The sequence below is a fragment of the Brachypodium distachyon genome, chromosome 4 (assembly GCF_000005505.3).
Source record: "Brachypodium distachyon strain Bd21 chromosome 4, Brachypodium_distachyon_v3.0, whole genome shotgun sequence".
In the NCBI taxonomy this organism is placed as follows: Eukaryota; Viridiplantae; Streptophyta; class Magnoliopsida; order Poales; family Poaceae; genus Brachypodium; species Brachypodium distachyon.
Window position 1 is genome coordinate 31,225,017 of NC_016134.3, and position 18,321 is coordinate 31,243,337.

At 55.9% G+C, this 18,321-nt stretch overlaps 1 protein-coding gene and 1 long non-coding RNA gene across 5 annotated transcripts; one reads left to right on the forward strand and one right to left on the reverse strand.

Annotated features, from left to right (window-relative positions):
* Positions 1-988: 988 nt before the first annotated feature.
* LOC100828223 lies at positions 989-2,534 on the reverse strand. Of its 4 annotated transcripts, none has more exons than XR_002960541.1 (3): positions 2,240-2,534; positions 1,213-1,636; positions 989-1,087 (listed from the first exon to the last, which is right to left on the reverse strand). It is a non-coding gene; the product is annotated as an uncharacterized LOC100828223 (long non-coding RNA). The 4 variants fall into 4 exon arrangements; XR_002960540.1 differs by having other exon boundaries at positions 1,213-1,645; XR_002960543.1 differs by having other exon boundaries at positions 2,235-2,534.
* A 12,553-nt stretch (positions 2,535-15,087) lies between these two features.
* LOC104585065 (outer membrane protein H.8-like) lies at positions 15,088-15,462 on the forward strand. Its single transcript, XM_010241004.1, has one exon. The coding sequence runs from the start codon at positions 15,088-15,090 to the stop codon at positions 15,460-15,462; it is 375 nt and encodes a 124-aa protein (XP_010239306.1).
* The last annotated feature ends 2,859 nt before the right edge of the window (positions 15,463-18,321 follow it).

Below are 18,321 nucleotides of genomic sequence, written 5' to 3' on the forward strand. Positions count from 1 at the left end.
AAAGATACCAGGAAGCTGCACATTGCGGTGTCCGCGACCTGTCGTGGACACCCAGAAGACATACAAGGCCACAACAACTTGGACAGCTAGTTTCAACAGATGCCTTAACCACAAGTCATTGTCCTGGATGGCAAATGCAGTAATTGTATCCTGCCCACCAAGATGTATGAGGAGGAAAGGTGCCCAGAGGAAAGCAAGTGGATGTGCTTCCTTTAATGTCCCCTTTCCAGCGGTGACATCCTTGTGCCGTGAGAGGAACCCCAGGGCATAAACTGCTACCAAATCTGCCCCCAGGTATGCTACCCACATAGAAAACCTGAGCAGAGAACAGGTGCTACGCCGCCGAAGCCCACCAGTAAAAAAGAGGAACACCTGTAGTGAAAAGCTTAGGAGTACTAGCAACTGGATTTCCCATTCATTAAGTACTTGTAGCAAGCTCAACATTGCTGCTATATTGGATTAATTTTGTAGCTCTGAAGCCCTGTTGATAGCAAAAATGCAAATACTTCAGTGTACTTTTTCGAACAGCAACCAAAACAAAGTCATGCTCACTTATTATGGCACATCTATCATACAACTTTATGAACATGCAATCCAAACAAACAGATCATGCATGATAATGGTACTCATGAAGAACATTTGTGGCTCTATATTTCACAATGTGAGCCCAAACTCAACATGGGAACGAGACAGAAAAATAGAGAGAAAAATTCAGAGTACAGCCAGCATTTTGTGAATCAAATCGGGGATTTGACAAAATGCAATGCTTTAGCTTGCCTTTGACCAAACGCCACACCCTTGTGTCACTGATATGTTGTAAGAGGAGTTTTTCATAAGAATCAACGGATGTGTGCTTCCAAAATCCAAAGACATATTTTAATGCCAAGTAGAGCCTAGTAGACCAATCTATGTTTATGAAAAACTACAAGGTAAAACTGCCATGTCTCAGAAATACTTCAGAAGCATAATTGAAACGCAGGAGGATGATCATTGCCTGCTTTTTCACTAATGGTTGACTTGGCTCCTTGAATTGTTATTGGTGAGCTTGATACATCTAGCTGATAACGCGCCACTGATCAGAGTTGTCCTGGGAAGCATGAATGGAAAAATGGCAGTACTTCATTAACTAATCCACCATAAGCAGAGAGGCGAGGCTAGGAAGTGTAATGGCGGAAGTAACTTGAATTAATTAATAATAAAAAGTATGCATACCTTAGAATAGAGTAGATGGGCACTTCGATTACTTCCAGCCAAATGCCTTGGGATATGTTTGTCTAAGCCACATTGCTTCTGCTTATGCTTAAAAATACTGCCTTTTTATTTGTGCCTTTCTTAGAAGAAGAGCAAGAGCAGAGAGATGCCTTTCTTGTAAGGGCTGAAAGACTTAAATGAGCACTATATGATGAGATACATTTCTTCAAAGAAGAGCAAGACTAAGTATTCCTTTCTTTCCTTGCGGGCGCTGAAATTTCTAGCAGGCTGTTTGGTTGGCGATTTGAGCCGTGTGCATAGAAGAAAAAGTGTGGCACCACACAGGAATTTAAGTCACTTACCCATTAACCGCATGCACCAAAATAAATCAACTGCACTCCAAGCTCTTTGTTCTACCCTGATACTCCTTCCTATGTGCAGCAGCCTGCGAGATCTGATCAGAGCTTGTGAGGTACGGTACGAGCATGCACGGTATCAAGACCAAAGTAGATGAACCCAGCTAGAGTTCCCAGATAATGATGATGATCAATCACGGCATAGAAAAAATATATGCCGAAGCAGCCCTTGAAAGAGTATAAGGGACTGCCTCTCTCTCAGAACCTTCTCACACCTTTTGGGACCCTAAGATCTTTGCCAATATACACAACAACAACAACCAAGTGCTAAAGAAATCTAGCCTCCAACATTCTCTTGCTTGGACAATGCTCTTGGGGTTTCTATATGGCTACCCCTCATTGGTTCAAACAAGGAGGACTTCCAATCCAAGTATTAATCCTCTGTAATTTTTCTAGAACAAAGGCTTGAATCCTATTTGGTTTAAGATAACAGTCACATTTTCAACAGCCTAAATATCCGCAAGACAATAACGCAACAACGTACTGGTTATTTCTTTTTAGACTAACATTAGTACAGTCGCATACGCAAGTTTTTAGCCTTAAAATTTGTGAAAAATAAAGCCAATCAATTTTAGTTGGGGTCAGCTCAGGAAAACAGATTGTTACGGGTGCTAAACTCAATAGTACCTTACCCAAATGCCATGACGGTCACTGAAGGTTTAAAGAACAATAAAGTACAAGCCGCCGCCACCGCCGCCCCGTGAAGGACAGCCGCTGGCACGCGCGTGACCGGCTTCCCCATCCTCTTCCTCCTCTCCGGTCGCCGGCCGACAGTCTCCTCGATCCACTCGCCGGCCATGGATGCCGTTGGCGGCGAGATCTTGGGGACCCAATTTGATGGAGGGAGGGAGGAAGCTTCCTTCCGGCCAGCCGCCGTTCTCGGGGATGCCGATGCCAGCGAGCTCCATTGCTGTGCGCCGCTGGAAGAGCTTTGTAGAGGCGTGGCTTAACTTGGGCCGTTTTTAGAGGCATGTGTCTTAACATGGGCCGGACCGGATGCGAACGGCCCACATATACTTAACGGGCCTGCCTTCGTTTGGATCGGATCGGCCACGAAGATCCATTTGCAAAGCTAATGGAAAATGTACGACACACTCGCTCAAAAACAAAATGTATGATACACAACCTCTCAAAAAAAATGTATGATACACAACAGATTTATAAATGGAATTTTTTTTATTCGAATTAGGATTCATGGGAACTCGAACGAGAACGAAAGATCAAACGATATTTATGAGTTGTGCTAAAATACAACTCGCCGGCACGCACATACGAGATGTCCATCCTTTACATAAAACCAGAGTATTGACTGAAGCATACATACACACAGGATGCAGTTTATGGGTCCACACTTTTCCCCCGCGCATTGTTCTTGGTTCTTACACATGCAAGAGGTACTAGCTAAAATCGAAAATGTCCGGTATATTATTTGTGTTAAACCATATATTAAAGCGTAGCTTGGAGCTCTAGCGAAGATCCACTGCAAAGATAATAGAAAATGTATGATACACTTGCTCAAAAACAAAATGTATGATACACTAAACATTATAAACGGAAGGTATATTTGTATGGAAACAAAAATTGAATTCGGATTAGGGTTCATGGGAACTCGAACGAGAAAGATTGCTGCTGTTGCTGCCGCAATGAAGGCCTTCGTGGGGTAAGCAAAGGAGCTATCAGGCAGGTCATCATGCTCCAAGCCAGTGCAATTCAAATAAGAAGAGGACAATCACGCACAAAATTAAAACATGAATCGGTCAATCATGGAAATCATTTTTCTTGGTATAAGACCCACACAAGATGTCACAAACAAACTGCTTGAATAGGACATAATTGGAGTGCGGGTTTCTTGTTTCCATTTTTTTGTTCAGCACTACTTTGGAAATTAGACACTAATACACAATTTTGTTAGCTTGTGGTTAGCACTTAGCACACATTTTCCACATTTGAAGAGAGCCTGTGAATGTGATTAGCACACTATAATAAAAGCATTCGATGTACCTCATCTCACGGAAACGCCTCGGGTGGTCGACGAGGACCTCGCTGTGATCCCTGCTTCCATCAACTACGACTCGTGGAAGATCTACCTCACCTTTCTCATTGCCTAGCTCTACCTTCAATGACGATGACGCCTGCGCATACTTCAGGTACATACCCTGCCTTGCCATCACCACTAGCACTCTAATGTTATGTATTCTAAGCGCATGTTCGGGTTTGTATCGTTCGTGCACCCGGAGTCGGTGTCTGCATTGTGCTCGCAAAGCCCAAACAACACTTCGTCTATGGAGCCCACTTCCTCGTCGAGCCCTTAAAGGAGAAGCCTATGATTAACCCTTGGGCGGGTTCTCCCTGTGGGGCCTGATGAGGACTTAGGTACCGGAGACCAAGTGCGGGTTTTGCTTTGGTGTGCATGATCCGCACCGACTCCAGGTGCACGAAGCAGACGAACCCGAACATCCGCATCGCCCGGTATATATGGGCTCTGCACGTCTTGCACCAGCAGTGCACCTTTCTCCATTAAATTAGCATACAGAACAACCGTGCATGAGGTGATGGCATGTACTGGTGCACGCGGCAGATCTACCCCCGCCACCTCCACCTTCACCAACAATGCAAACAATATAACAAAAGAACTGTTTACAAAACAAGAGGACTGTTAGTGTTTATACCTCAGATAATATGGAAAACTATCAAATGACATTGGTATATCACTTGCAGTGAGAACGCTCTTCTTCCGATCTTACCTTATAGCTGAGCGGTCGAAGGATGCGGCGGATCTCATAGAGAGGGGCGGCGGGCAGAAACAATGATGGTGTCACAGTCGAAGGAGGCGGTGGACTTGAGAGAAAGGTGGCGGCAATGTTGAGAAGTGAGATGGGGTCAGGGAGGAGGTGATGCAGTTCATAAGAGAGTAGATCAGGGAGAAGAGGGTTGCGCCGGTGAAGGAGGAGATGAGCAGGGCGGTGATGGAGGATGTCGGTGGAGGGGGGGGGGGGGGCGGGGGGGGGGGGAGCGGGTTGCGGCTGTGTCTTATTACAAGGTCTGTAACAAAAGGTACGAGCATTATGAAAAAAAAGCAGAGATTCTGGCCAACATCATTGCCTAAAAACTCATCCCTACCATCTGATGAACAGCCAAGTTAACCATGGTATCAATACATCAACAGAACTCTGACTAACAGCTCATGACAGTTCACTTACGGCACCTCCAAAGACAATGGTGTAGCTCCATCCTCGAGATCTACAGAAGACATGTCGGTAGCTGCCTTGGCACCTCGCCCCACTGCTGTAACACCTTGACTTCACACTGGGTTGGAAAAGTGTTTCTTCTAGCCGGTCATGGCCTCATGGGGTCAGTGGATGAACTCGAACGAATTAAGGTCGTAGATCAGGGCACGGACGTGGCGGCAGTCCAGGACATCGCAGCCGCGTAGGTCTGGATCCAGAGGGCGGAATTCAGGGCAGGGGACGAAGCTAGTGTTAGGGCTGGGGGTATGCAGAGTTGCACAGACATGCATGGTTTGATCAGCTTGATCACAAGGCCACACAAAATTGGTTCCAGAAACCAATCGGAAATCACAAGAGACAAGATAGTGTCAACACTGACTTCATTGCCTGCATGCGTGCACCAGAAGCACAAGCTAGCTTAATTGCTTTCTCATGGGACGATGAGGTCTGCTATATATAGCTAATTGCTTAAGGCCCCTCCAAAAGTCTAATTAGCGTTGTACTGCTGCATGCAATTCACTTCATCTTGTACTATGTTTCTGGACATATTGCATCACATTTTTACACCAACACTTTATGTGTTTTTTCTTCTGTACATAACTAGTGTGAGATACACTTTTCTCTAGATGTGTGTGATACACTTTTGGACCTACATGTTACGAGAGGTATATACACATGCGTACCTGTATAACGGAATTTATTAAGAGAAAAGTATATTCTGATCCCTCAACTTGTTGAATACGTGAACATCATCTATTTTTCGTAGACTTATGGTCCTTCAACTTTTGAAACCAGACACATTTGGTCCCTCTTCCCGCCAGAAGTGGTTTCCACACTAGAATGCCACGTTGGATTTAAGCATACGGGGTCTGACATGTGGACCGGTATGGGTCGACCCACATATATGGACAGATATGGCAAAAAGCATATGGGGTTTTCTCAATCCACGATATGGGACCCACTGGCCATCGACGTAATCGTGGCGTGTGCAGACATGGTGGGCTGCTGGATGGCGACAGTGAGGGGTTGGTGGCGAGAACTACGCGGGGCACCAACAGTCGCTGTGGTAGGCCTTGACAATGTACTAGCATTTGATCACAAATGTGTGTATGGGAGGAGAGAGCATGGCCAACCCATGTCTTCTCTCTTTTGCCTCCAGACCTCTATGACATTGTCTCGCAGAAACAAAGCGGGGTTGCTAGGTGTACAGACATTTCAATTACCCAATATACATGACCAAAGTAATTTACTGATATAGTGCGGAATTGAGAAATTGATCAAACTGTATTCAGTAATATAAGATGTCCATCACATCGATCCATCCACGGCACATGGAAACATGTTACATAGGTCGCACACAAACCAGTTCATAAAAACCCCAACACACTAAATGCGAAGAATATAAAGACAGAAACATGTCGAGAAACCCGAGAGGAAAATACTACTAGATGCCGATTATTTGGTCCCTGCATGAAGTGAGCTATATAGCGGCCACCAAAGGATCTCTAATACTCAGTGTTTGAGCTGTTCATTGGTGATATGACGGTGGGAGGCGGCGGTAGAACAGAGAATTCATAAATGATCTCATGAAGGTGGTAGTTGCGGTGGCAGCCGCAAGCGGCACATGTCAGTGCTGCCATAGGCTCACTACTGGACGCCATGAACTCGCCGCATCCATCGATGGCGAGGGCATGGTTGCACATGCATTTTGTGTAACACACCACTGGCGTCACAACCCCGTTCAACTGCGCCGATGCCGGCCCATTCTGCTGCTGGGGCAGGAAAGAAGAAGAACAAGACATGCTTTGATAGATGAGGGAGAAATGAGGACAAGAAGAAGAAAGAAGCTAAGTTTGTAAGAAAAGATGAGAGGTGCTTAATTTGATAGATGGATGGTATAGTGTGGAGGCTACTTATATGAACCGACCGCCCCGTACAGGGTTCGATCTCTGTGCTTAATTGTGCCAGTCCCTGGATCGACTCACTAGCACACACAGTTTCAAGATGTAATACCAAGATACAAAGGTCAAATGTACTTTATTACATCGTATCATCCAGAACTTAATTGTACTTACAAACTTGCATGACCCCTTGGTCCAGCATAACAAAATACTGTTTCATCATAACAAAAATATTGTTTCAAAAACTTGCAGCAGAAAGGTAGAGCAAATGGGCATCAACTACTGCCAGAGGAGAGAGAGCATGTTGGAATGTAAGCACATGACCCAAAGAAGATCGACGAACCTCACTCTTCCTCAGATTCACCTGCATTATTGATTGCAGCCACTACGTGGTCAATACATTGAATGTATTGGCAAATTCACCTGGAAGTTATAACAGATCCTACCAAGTATATGCAATTGAGGTATAGTGGGGCTCAGGCTTTATGGCGTGGTAGCAAAACATTGTTTATCTGTCGCACCAGTGGCACTCGGGGTACCACCGTTGCGCGACGCGTGGGCTTCGTCTCCGAGTTCCCGGGAGGGTCTCATCCCGGGCTGCAGCCACGAGCAGCCCGGCAAGCTACCAGCCTGGAAGGGCTAGCGGGGCTTCGGGGAATATTCCCGCTGGGACACCTCCCGGGAAGCCACTTGCCGGGACGGGGTTACTAGATGTGGTCAGGCCTGGGCGCCTCCCGGGAAGCCACTTGCCGGGAGGAGGGGTTCCCGGGCATAGGCTCCCGCCACAAGGGTGGGGCCCAACGGGCAGAGCAGCGGCGCCACGCGGGCGCGTGCCAGGCGTCGAGTGCGCAGTCTTGCCAGGGCAAGGAGTGAGGCGCACAGCGCATTAAATGAGCCGACAGGAGGGGCGTTACCCGTCTAAGTCAGGTGAACAGTGGCTGTCCAATCCTAACTTTAGGGTTTTAGACCTCTAGCACCGGAGTTGGCGCTCATGCACGCCCACCAGCGAGTCGAGTCATGGGCCGAGGATACACAGCGACAGCGGCACCATGAGCATACCGCGTCGTGAGCGATGCCCGGGGGCTCACACCCCGCGCACCCGGAGGCATCCGGGGCTTGAGCGGGCTGCAGCCGCTCGGGAAATCGGCTACCCCCCGCACGAACCCCGGCGGAAACCATCATCGTCGCGTGGGTCATGGTGCGGTATGAACCGCAGCAAGGCACGCCAGCACACGAGACGTGGGGCGAGGAGTTGGACGCGCTCCTCGCTCTGGCCGCCCAGCAGCCCCAACGCGAGGGCGTCCCGATAGGCTCCGGCCACGTGCAGAACCCGAAGCGCGGAGACGTGCCCCGCGCCTCGCGACAGGGGGAGAATCCTCCTTCGCAGGGAGGCCAGGGAAACGGGGACCCGGAGGGGTCCTCAGACTCGTCACCCACCGTCACGAGGGGTGACACGCGCGGCATTTTGAAGGCCCGCCAGCAAGAAGATCTACGCCAGCACTTAGAGCGCCGACGTAGGCACGAGGTAGAGCGCCAGCGCCCGCTTGAGCAGGAAGATGCTCCCATGGGCCTCGAGGTGGTAGCACCGCATTCACGCGCGAGCTGCGCCGGGTGACATGGCCCCGCAAGTTTCGGGCGCCAGCGCTCGGCACGTACGACGGGACCATGAATCCCAAGGATTTCCTCCTGACCTACACGTTGGGGATGCATGCCATCGGCGCCGACGACAAGGTTAGAGCCAACTGGTTCCCAATGGTCCTGAAAGGATCAGCGAGAACCTGGTTGCTCAACCTGCCCGCCGGGTCCATCGCCACTTGGGCGAACCTGCGCGAGCAGTTTGTGAGCGCGTTCCAGGGCGGCTACAAGCGCCTGGGAACCATGGCGGAACTGCACACCATCGTGTAGAAGCCGAGGGAGACGTTACGGAGCTTCGTCAACCACTTCTCCAACCTCTCCTAATCTATCCCGGAGGCGGAGGCAGCTGCCATCGTTAACACCTTCGCCATCAACGTCCGTGACCCCAAGATGCGCGAGAAGCTGAGCACGCATCGGATCCGGACGACGCAGGATCTATACGCCCTGGCGCACAAGTGCGCCATGGCCGAGGAAGGGCGCTTAGCGCCCGAGCTAGTAGGCAAGGTTGCCGCGAGCCCTGGCGAGGGTTCGCAGAAGAAGGGTTCCTGCACGCGTAGTGGGAAGCAGGTTCTCGCTGCGGACTCGGGGGCTCCTATCGCGAGGCCTGCAAAGAAGGCCTCGTCGGGTGGCGGGACTGGTGGCAAGCAGGGTGACGCGCCCCGCTGCCCCATCCACAAGAACTCCACCCACGATGCGCAGGACTGCCGCATCCTACAGGGAATCAAGCAGCGCGCGATCAGCGCCATGAGGAGCGCTGCGCTGCTGGTGCCTGCTTCAACTGCGGCGACATCGGACATCTCTCCCGAGATTGCCCGAATGACCCCAGAGCGGGGCCGAGGCCTGCCGGCGGTGGCGTCGGCAGGGACGAACCCCAGGGGGGATGCGGCCAGGCCCGCGCGGGCAGGGAGCGCCCTCCCCGGGGACGCGACAGGGCTCGCGCTAAGGAGCAGCGCGAGTCCGATTGTACTGGCGGCGACGAGCCGGGCTTCGAGGAGCCTCGCGGCGTCGCCTGCATCCATGGGGGAGCCTATGGTCTCCCATCCCATGCCGCGGTGAAGCGCCTCACCCGGGATGTGTGCACGCTATTGCCGGACGCGGAGCCGCAGCAGCCGCTGAGGTGGTCGCACGTGCCGAGCACCTTCAGCGCTGATGATCACCTAGCGCGGCAGCTAGGTTCAGGGGTAATACCCTTCGTCGTCTCACCGATCATCAGCAATATGACAGTGACCAAGGTACTGGTGGACAATGGAGCGGGGCTTAACCTCCTGTCTGCCAGGCTGGTGGAGAAGCTCCAGTTGCCGATGGAGCAGCTGAAGCCCACCGACCCATCACGCTGCCGGTAACCTTCGGGTCCCGGGAAGCATTCAGGATCGAACACATAGTGTTCGACGTGGCACACACCCCGTTGCGCTACAACAGGATCCTTGGTCGGTAGCGCTGATCAAGTTCATGGCGGCTACGCATTGCGCCTATGGCATGATGAAGATGCCGTCCGTATATGGAGTTCTCTCCATCAGGTGCGACCTCAAGGACGCGGCCTGGTGCGTTGGCGAGGTCGTCAGGGCCAGCGCCGCAGTTGACGCCGGCGACGAAGATGTTGCCGAAGACGACAGCTTGCCGGGCGATGCCTCGGCAGCTAAGAAGGCCCGCGCTACCCCGCAAGAGCTTGGCGGGGGAAGTGCAGGCTCGAGCTCGTGCCCCGGCAAGGGCCAGAAGCTTCGGGAGGAGGTCGCCAAGGTGAAGAAACTGCCCCTCCAAGCCGACAACAAGGAACGCACACTCACCGTCGGTGTGAACCTTACTGCCGAATAGGAAAGCGCCCTCATCACTTTTCTTCGGGAGAATGCCGACGTGTTCGCTTGGGAGCTGTTGGACCTTCCCGGAGTCCCTAGGGAGGTGATTGAGCATCGGCTCGCGGTGCGTCCGGACGCCCGCCCCGTCAAGCAGAAGGTTCGGTGGCAAGCACAGGAGCGCAAGGATTTCATCAAGCAAGAGCTGGACAAGCTAAAGGCTGCCGGGGCTATCAGGGAAGTTCTGCACCCCACTTGGTTAGCTAACCCTGTAGTAGTACCTAAAGCAGGGAACAAGCTTCGCATGTGCATAGATTTTACTGATCTTAATCGTGCATGTCCCAAGGATCCCTTCCCTGTACCCCGCATCAATCAAATAGTTGATTCTACCGCTAGCTGTGACCTGCTGAGTTTTCTAGATGCTTTTTCCGGCTACCATCAAATTAAGATGGCGGTCGAAGACGAGGAAAAAACAACGTTCATCACTCCGGTTGGCTGCTATTGTTATACATGCATGCCTTTTGGGTTGAAGAACGCGGGCTCAACATTTCAGCGCACACTGCGCGAATGTTTGGGACCCCAGCTAGGCCGCAACGCGGAGGCCTACATGGACGACATCGTCATCAAATCGAAGCGCGGGGACTCGCTGATTGATGACCTGTGGAAAACGTTTGATAACCTCCGCAGGATCAAGCTCAAGCTGAACCCCGAGAAGTGCACCTTCGGTGTGGACTCGGGTCAGCTTCTGGGTTTCTTGGTTTCACACAGGGGGATACAAGACAACCCAAGCAAGATAGAAGCCATCGAGAAGATGGAGGCTCCACGCAAGGTGAAGGATGTACAGCGCCTCAACGGCTGCGTTGCCGCGTTGGGCCGCTTCATCTCAAGGCTGGGCGAACGCGCCCTGCCTTTCTTCAAGGTGATGAAGAAGAAGGGTCCAGTTGACTGGACTCCCGAGGCCGAAGCGGCGTTCCGGGAACTCAAACAGTACCTGAGGTCGCCACCCGTCGTCGTCGCCCCCAAGCCGGGCGAGCCGTTGCTACTTTACCTAGCAGGGACTGACTAGGTGGTCAGCTCGGTGCTGGTTGCCGAGAGGGAGGAAGATGTTCCAGGGACTGAGGCTGCAGGGCAGGGGGCTGAGCGGCCCCCAGCAACCGTCTCGGACCCAGGAACCACCCCCGACCCGGCAGCTCCTGCACCGCGTAAGCGAATAGTGCAGCACCCGGTGTACTTCGTCAGCACGGTCCTGCGCAACGCGCGAACGAGATACCTGCAAGTGCAGAAGCTCCTCTTGGGGATTCTCCTTGCATCTCGCAAGCTGCGCCATTACTTCCAGGCACACCGCGTCACGGTGGTGTCGGGGTTTTGCCTTGAGCGAGCCCTCACCAACCGTGAAGCCACCGGGAGGGTGGCCGAATGGAGGATGGAGCTGTCGGAGTTTGACCTCCACTTCACCAACCCCAAGAGCATCAAGAGTGCGGCTCTGGTGGACTTCGTCGCCGAGTGGACGTCGACGAGCGCAGAGGAGGAGGAGCCGAAGACCAGCCTGCCTGGTAAGCTGGACGAAGGCCACTGGGTCCTCTACTTCGACGGCGCGTTCAGTCTCCAAGGAGCTGGCGCCGGGGTCGTCATCGAGTCACCGACAGGGGACCAGTTGAGGTTCGCTGTCCAACTCAATTTCCCGAACTCCACCAATAACACGGCGGAGTATGAGGGCTTGCTCGCCGGGTTACGGGCAACAATCGCCCTCGACATCAAGCGCTTGGTTGTTCGCGGGGACTCCCAGCTCGTGATCAACCAGGTGAACAAGGACTACGACTACCCGCAGATGGCGCCGTACGTGGAGGAAGTCCGCAAGCTAGAACGCAAGTTCAAAGGTTTGCGGTTCGAGCACGTCAAGCGGAAGGACAACTTCGCTGCTGACGAGTTGGCCAATATGGCAGCAGAGCGCCGGAAGCCCCTAGCGGGGGTGTTCTGCCAGAAGCAAACGGCTCCTTCAGTCGCCCCCGAGCTGGTTGCCGGAGACGCCCCTCCGGCGACCGAAGGAACCCCGCAACAACAGGGGTCCATGCCGCTGACATAGCGGCATGCGTAGGCAGGGAGACCCATTCCTGGGCGATGGAAATCGCCCGCTACCTGAAGGAGGGGGCCCTCCCGGAGGATGATGCCGCCGCAGAGCGAGTGGCCCGGCAAGCCAAGATGTACGCCGTGGTGGACGGAAACCTCTACCGCAGGTGTGCAAATGGAGTCAAGCTCATCTGCGTGCCGCGAGACGAAGGGCGCGCGCTGCTGGAGGAGATACACCGAGGCGCATGCTCCCACCATGTGGCCTCCCGGACGTTGGCTGGCAAGGCGTTTCGGCGCGGCTTTTATTGGCCCACGGCCCTGGCCGACGCGGAGCAGCTGGTGAAGACGTGCGAAGCATGCCAGTTCCACTCGAAGAAGAGCAACCAGCCGGCACAGGCCCTACACGTCATACCCTCCTCGTGGCCGTTCGCGTTCTGGGGGCTCGATATCGTCGGCAAGCTACCAAGAGCAGTTGGTGGTTACGAATGTTTGTTCGTGGCCATCGACAAGTTCTCCAAGTGGGTGGAAGTGGAACCATTGTGGAAGGTGACCGCCCAGGCGGCCATCAAGTTTTTCAAAAGCATTGTGTGCCGGTTTGGTGTGCCTAACGGCATCATCACCGACAACGGCACGCAATTCACGAGCGCAGTGTTCCAGGCCTACTGCGAGGACATGGGCTACGGCAACTAGTTGCCGGCGCCTTCTGCCGGGGGCTCCGGGGAGGGCTCGGGGTCCGGCTTCCGCTGCATCCGCTCGACCACCTCGTCGACAAACCCGTGCACCGCTTGGGTGTGCGTGGGCTCGTCCTCGCTGTCCGACCAGGCGTCCAGCAGGAACTCGAAGGGAAACCCCGGGTCCCGAAGGTGTATCCTCGGGAGGATTGTCCCGGCAACCTCCCGGGCGTAGTTCGCGACTTCATTGGCGCCGTACTGGGCGATCCAGACGTCGAGAGCCCCAAGCTTCCCTACCAGGTCGGAGAAGAAGGGGATCAAGGTTGAGACGTTGGTGCCATCCACCGCCGCGGCCTGCAGCTCGAACCGGGGCAGGAAGTCGCACATCACCTCGGCGATCTTGAGCAGCTTCTCGGTCTCTATCTGCCGCTGCCCGATCAGTGTGCCATGGTGGAGCCGGGCATCGTGCGCGGCCTTCTTGGCCTTGCGGAGGTTGTCCCCCAGCGCCGCAAGCTCCGCGGTCTTGACCACGATGTCATTGCCAGCCTTGGCAAGCTCTTCCCGGACGGCGGCCAGCTCGGTTTCGAGCTTGTCTATCTTGTCCTTGGCGGAGCCGAGCTGGATCTCGTGCCGGGCTGCTGCTCCCACCGCGTGCTCGGTGGCCTTGATCTGCACCTCCAGCTTGACGCGAAGGCCCTGAATCTCGCCGCGGTAATTGGCGATCAGGTCGCTCTTCTCGTCCAGCCGGGCCTGGGCTGCTGCGAGCACCCTGGCGTGCTCCTTCTTGGTCGCCTCGAGGGTCGCCGCCAGCAAGTCCAGATCCCCATAAAGTTCGGCGCGCAGAGCCTCCATCCGTCGGTACAGCTCAGCTTCCGGGACGACCGGTTCCTCGGCGTCCTCCCGGGCTTGCCGGGCAAGGCGCTCCTCCTCTCTGGCGAGGCGAGTCTCCTTGCGCAGCCGGGAAAGCTCTTGCCGCTCCTCTCCACGGCTTCCCGCACCTCGTCAAGTTGGCTCTTGGTGATGGCATGGTGCTCCCTCACCTCGTTGAAAGAGGTGACGAAGGCTTGCTGTTGGTCCCTGACGGCGTCCAGGAACCGGTGCCCTCGGTCGAAGATGCTCGGATCCCAGGTGATGGGATTCCAAGCCACCCTGGCAAGGGTGCCGAGGTCGGTGTTGGGGAAGGCAGCCGAGGATGACGAAGCCCCCGCTGCCATTGTAGGGCTGTGCGGGGGGTCATCGGCCTGCTCCGGGAGATCCTGTCGCCCGTCCCCGGCAGCCTCCCCTTCACCCGCGCCCGGGAACCCCGGGGCTAGAGAAGCCCCCGTGCCCCCGGCAGGAGCCGTTCCCTGCTGGGCGGCAGGCGAATCCGTGCCAGCCGTGTCTGCGGCTGCTGGTGCGTTGCCAAGCGCCGTCTCGGTGGTGACGGTGACCACCGTTGCCGCTGTGGCCGGTGCCACAGGGATTGGTGCAGGAGCCGATGCAGGCTCGTCTACCGCCCCCGTGATCTCGACATCAGGGTCGAGGTCAACCATGGTTGCGTCCGCCCCTGACGTGGGCGCGTTTGGGCCTGCAGCAACAAGGAGTGAGGATCGACAAGTAAAAGAGTTATCGGAAGCGGACAAGGGTAGCCGGGGAAGTTACCTTGCAAAGTAGGTGGACTTGCGAGGGGGGTTTCCCCCGCCTCACCCGTGCTGGCGGGAGCCTCCAAGAGGCTTGCCGCGGACGAGCTGTCACTTGCTGAAAAGGAAGGTACGTTTGTATGGTTAACTGAGAACTGAAAGATGCAGCAAAGGAGGAGCGAAGGAGCCGTACCAGTCGCTGGCCCCGCCCCCGTTGGAGCTGGGTCATTGGCGGGCGCGATGACGGCGCCACTAGCCCCCGTGTCAGTCGGGTCAGCGGTGCCGCTGGTGTCCGCGCGCGCCCTCTTGCTCGGCGTGGCGGGCGGGGAGTCGTTTCTCCCCCTCTTGCTGGCGCCCGCCGGCGAGTCGGTCCTCGGGGGGTTGCGCCGGAGCGCGAAGCCCTAGAAGACCCCCCGAGCGGGTGGCACCGTGGGCGCCCACGGGGTCGCCGCGACCTAGGGCGTTGCGGGAGTCGGTGACGAAGCCGCCGCGGCGTCAGGGGCCGATCCCGGGAGGGCTGCCGCTGCGGCCCCGGCAGCTGTTGCTGCTGAAGCCGTTGCTGGGTCACGGATGGTCCCCTCCGAGGCATCGGCAGATGCCCCCAGGGCAGATGCCGCCGCGGTGCTGGCGGCCGCTGCTAGGGCGGATGTTGCCGCTGTGGCCCCGGTGACCCCCGCGGACGTGTGCGCTGCCGAGGTACCGGCGGGCGCCCCTAAGGGGCCCGCTGCCGCGGTGCTGGCGGCCGCTGCTGGGGCGGATGTCGCTGCCGAGGCTCCGGCGACCCCTGCGGACATGGTCGCTGCTGAAATACTGAGGGGCGCCCCTGAAGCGGCTGCCGTCGCCGGGCTGGCGGTCGCTGCCGGGGCGTATGTCGCCGCTGGGGAAGATGCCGCCGCGGCCGCCGAGGAGATAGCCGCAGCCGCTGCATACACCCTTGATCTCTGAACGATCAGGGGCGCATTGTCGCTGTCCTCATCGTCGTCGTCCACGGGGACGACTTCCGGGGACGCTGCAGCCTGGCCTGCCTCGTCATCCAGGGACTGGAGGGAGGGCCAGCTGATCTCCGACTCGCCCCCGCTCTCCTCGAGCACCTGCTTCCTGCGAGGTGCTGGCAGGGGAGCGCGGGGGGTCTGAGTGGGGGTGTCGTCCATCAACCCCCATGCGTTGCAGGGCGGGAAGGCGGCGACGATGTTGTTGAGCGCCGCAACGCCGGCATGGAGGGAAAAGACCCTTGGCGGGAACCTCATTGATTGGAATGTTTTGCCGGAGATTCCCTTCACCCACACCTTGAGGGTTTCCAAATCCACGCCGTCCTGGTGGAGGCGTGTCCTGTCCCCGGGACCCGTGTACATCCACGCGGGCCGGGAGCGCAGTTGGAGCGGCGCGACGCGCCGGTTGATGAAGGTACGCGCCACGTCCACGTCGGTGAGCCCTGCTAGCCGCAGCGCCTTGATCTTCTCCACGATGGGGAGGAGATCGGCGTCGTGGTAGTACCTGTCCTGCCAGCCGCTGTGGGGTTGCGGCAGCTCTGTGGGCGAGAGGATTGGGGGTCTTTCACTCGGACCCAGCACCAGTCGACCCGCCACTCCTTCTCAATCTTCTTCCCTGACCGGATGATGAACTCGGATTTCATCTGGTCGCGGGCGCGGAACACCACCCCCGACGACATCGCTTTCGTGTTGTCAATCCAGGGGTAGAAATAGTGACGGAAGAGCGCCACCGACGGCATCACCCCCATGAACGCTTCGCAGAGGAATTGGAAAGTGGCGAGGAGGAACAGCGATGTGGGATGAAGCTGCGCCACCCGCAGCTGATATGACTCCATCAACGCGTGGAGGAACAACGAGAATGGCGGCACCAGCTCGGTGAGGAGAAAGCGCCCGAACACCCGGAAGTCGTTGTCCTGGTGCTCGGCGCCCGCCGGGAAGATCAAGGTCTCCCCGTGCTCGTTGAACTTGGAGGCGACGGCATGCCGGATCTTGTCCCGCGCCTCGCCGTTGTAGCCAGGCCGGTAGAAGGCGAGCGTGGCCCGCATCTCCCGCTTCCGGTCTTTGTTGGCGGCTGCCTTGGTTGCTGCCTCGCTCCTGCTGGCCGCCGCTCTCTTTGAGACTTGCACCTCTTTTCCCTTCCTGGTGGTGGGGGGCGCCATGGGGAGCAGGGGTGGAAGCTAGCAAAAACACTTGGATGCGAGATGTGAAGGAGGTTGAAGGCGAAGGCCATGGGGAGCAGAGTGTTTTCCCCTTTTGGCAACAGTAAAAACTTTATAGCACCAAACGGCCGGTTCCGCACCCAACGGGTGCGCGGGGATAACTCCTAATCAAAAGGAGTAGTGCGGGGAGTGGCCTTAACTTCCTTGTTTAAGGGGGAGGTTAGGGCGGAAATCACACGCCCACTACTCCGTATATAACGGCGAAGTACTAGGGGCAGCGAAGGGACGTGAGTCCGAGGCGGATCGGGGCCCACGCATCGGTTGTGGGCAGTAGCCCGGCAACCGACCTGGGGAAAGCTCATCCGGGAACAGGTGTTGCCGGCCCACGCCCGGGGGCTAATGTCGCACCAGTGGCACCCGGGGTACCACCGTTGCGCGACGCGTGGGCTTCGTCTCCGAGTTCCCGGGAGGGTCTCATCCCGGGCTGCAGCCACGAGCAGCCCGGCAAGCTACCAGCTTGCAAGGGCTAGCGGGGCTTCGGGGAATATTCCCGTCGGGACACCTCCCGGGAAGCCACTTGCCGGGAGGGGGTTCCCGGATGTGGTCAGGCCTGGGCGCCTGGCTTCCCGGGAGGAGGGGTTCCCAGGCACAGGCTCCCACCAAAAGGGTGGGGCCCAGCGGGCAGAGCAACGGCGCCGCGCGGGCGCGTGCCAGGCGTTGAGTGCGCAGTCTCGCCAGGGCAAGGAGTGAGGCGCACGACGCATTAAATGAGCCGACAGGAGGGGCGTTACCCGTCTAAGTCAGGTGAAAAGTGGCTGTCCAATCCTACCTTTAGGGTTTTAGACCCCTAGCAGCGGAGTTGGCGCTCATGCACGCCCACCAGCACACCGAGGGGGAGTTGCCATGTCTCCCTGCTCGACACTTGTAATGCATGCACCGTGGCACCTGTGGTATCCCTTTCAGTATAAAAGGAGGACCCCCGCCGACGGTCAAGGGGTTGGGTTGTGGTTCGTTCGTTGGGTCTTGGGTTGGTTAGTCCGAGCTGGGCTCAGTCGGATCAGCTCACAGCCAGCTCCTAGCGATATCAGAAAGTAGCTAGGAACACTTAGCCAAAAGGGAGAGTGTCCGGGAACCCACCCGGCAACCTGTAAGCCCCTGGTTTTGTGGTAATACAAGCTCAGACAAGCAGGACGTAGGGTTTTACACCTTCGGGTGGCCCGAACCTGGGTAAAAACGTGCATGCATGTGTCCTTAGCTTGCATGTATTCTGGGTACATTATTTTGCAGTTCGTGTACGCCATCGGCCACGCCGGCGATCGCCAGAGCGATCCCCGACACCCCTGCCGAACCTAAAAGGGGGTGTGCTCGCACGCCCCTGGTGTCAGAGCCCCGTGTGACGGCAATCTTACTACAATTGAATGTTACATTATTGTTAACAAATGGACACCGGGTAGAAACACCGATGCTCCTATTAATCTAAGGGCATCGAGTAGATACATCAATGCTCCTAAACCCAAGTTCAAACCATTCATTTTATTTAAGAAGTTGGAATGAGTGAGACTTTCCTTATAGCCCCCGTATCTAGTTGCTCAAAATTGTCCGTAACCGGGGACACGGCTAAGTACTTAGTTTGACACTCTTGAGAGGTTGTACAC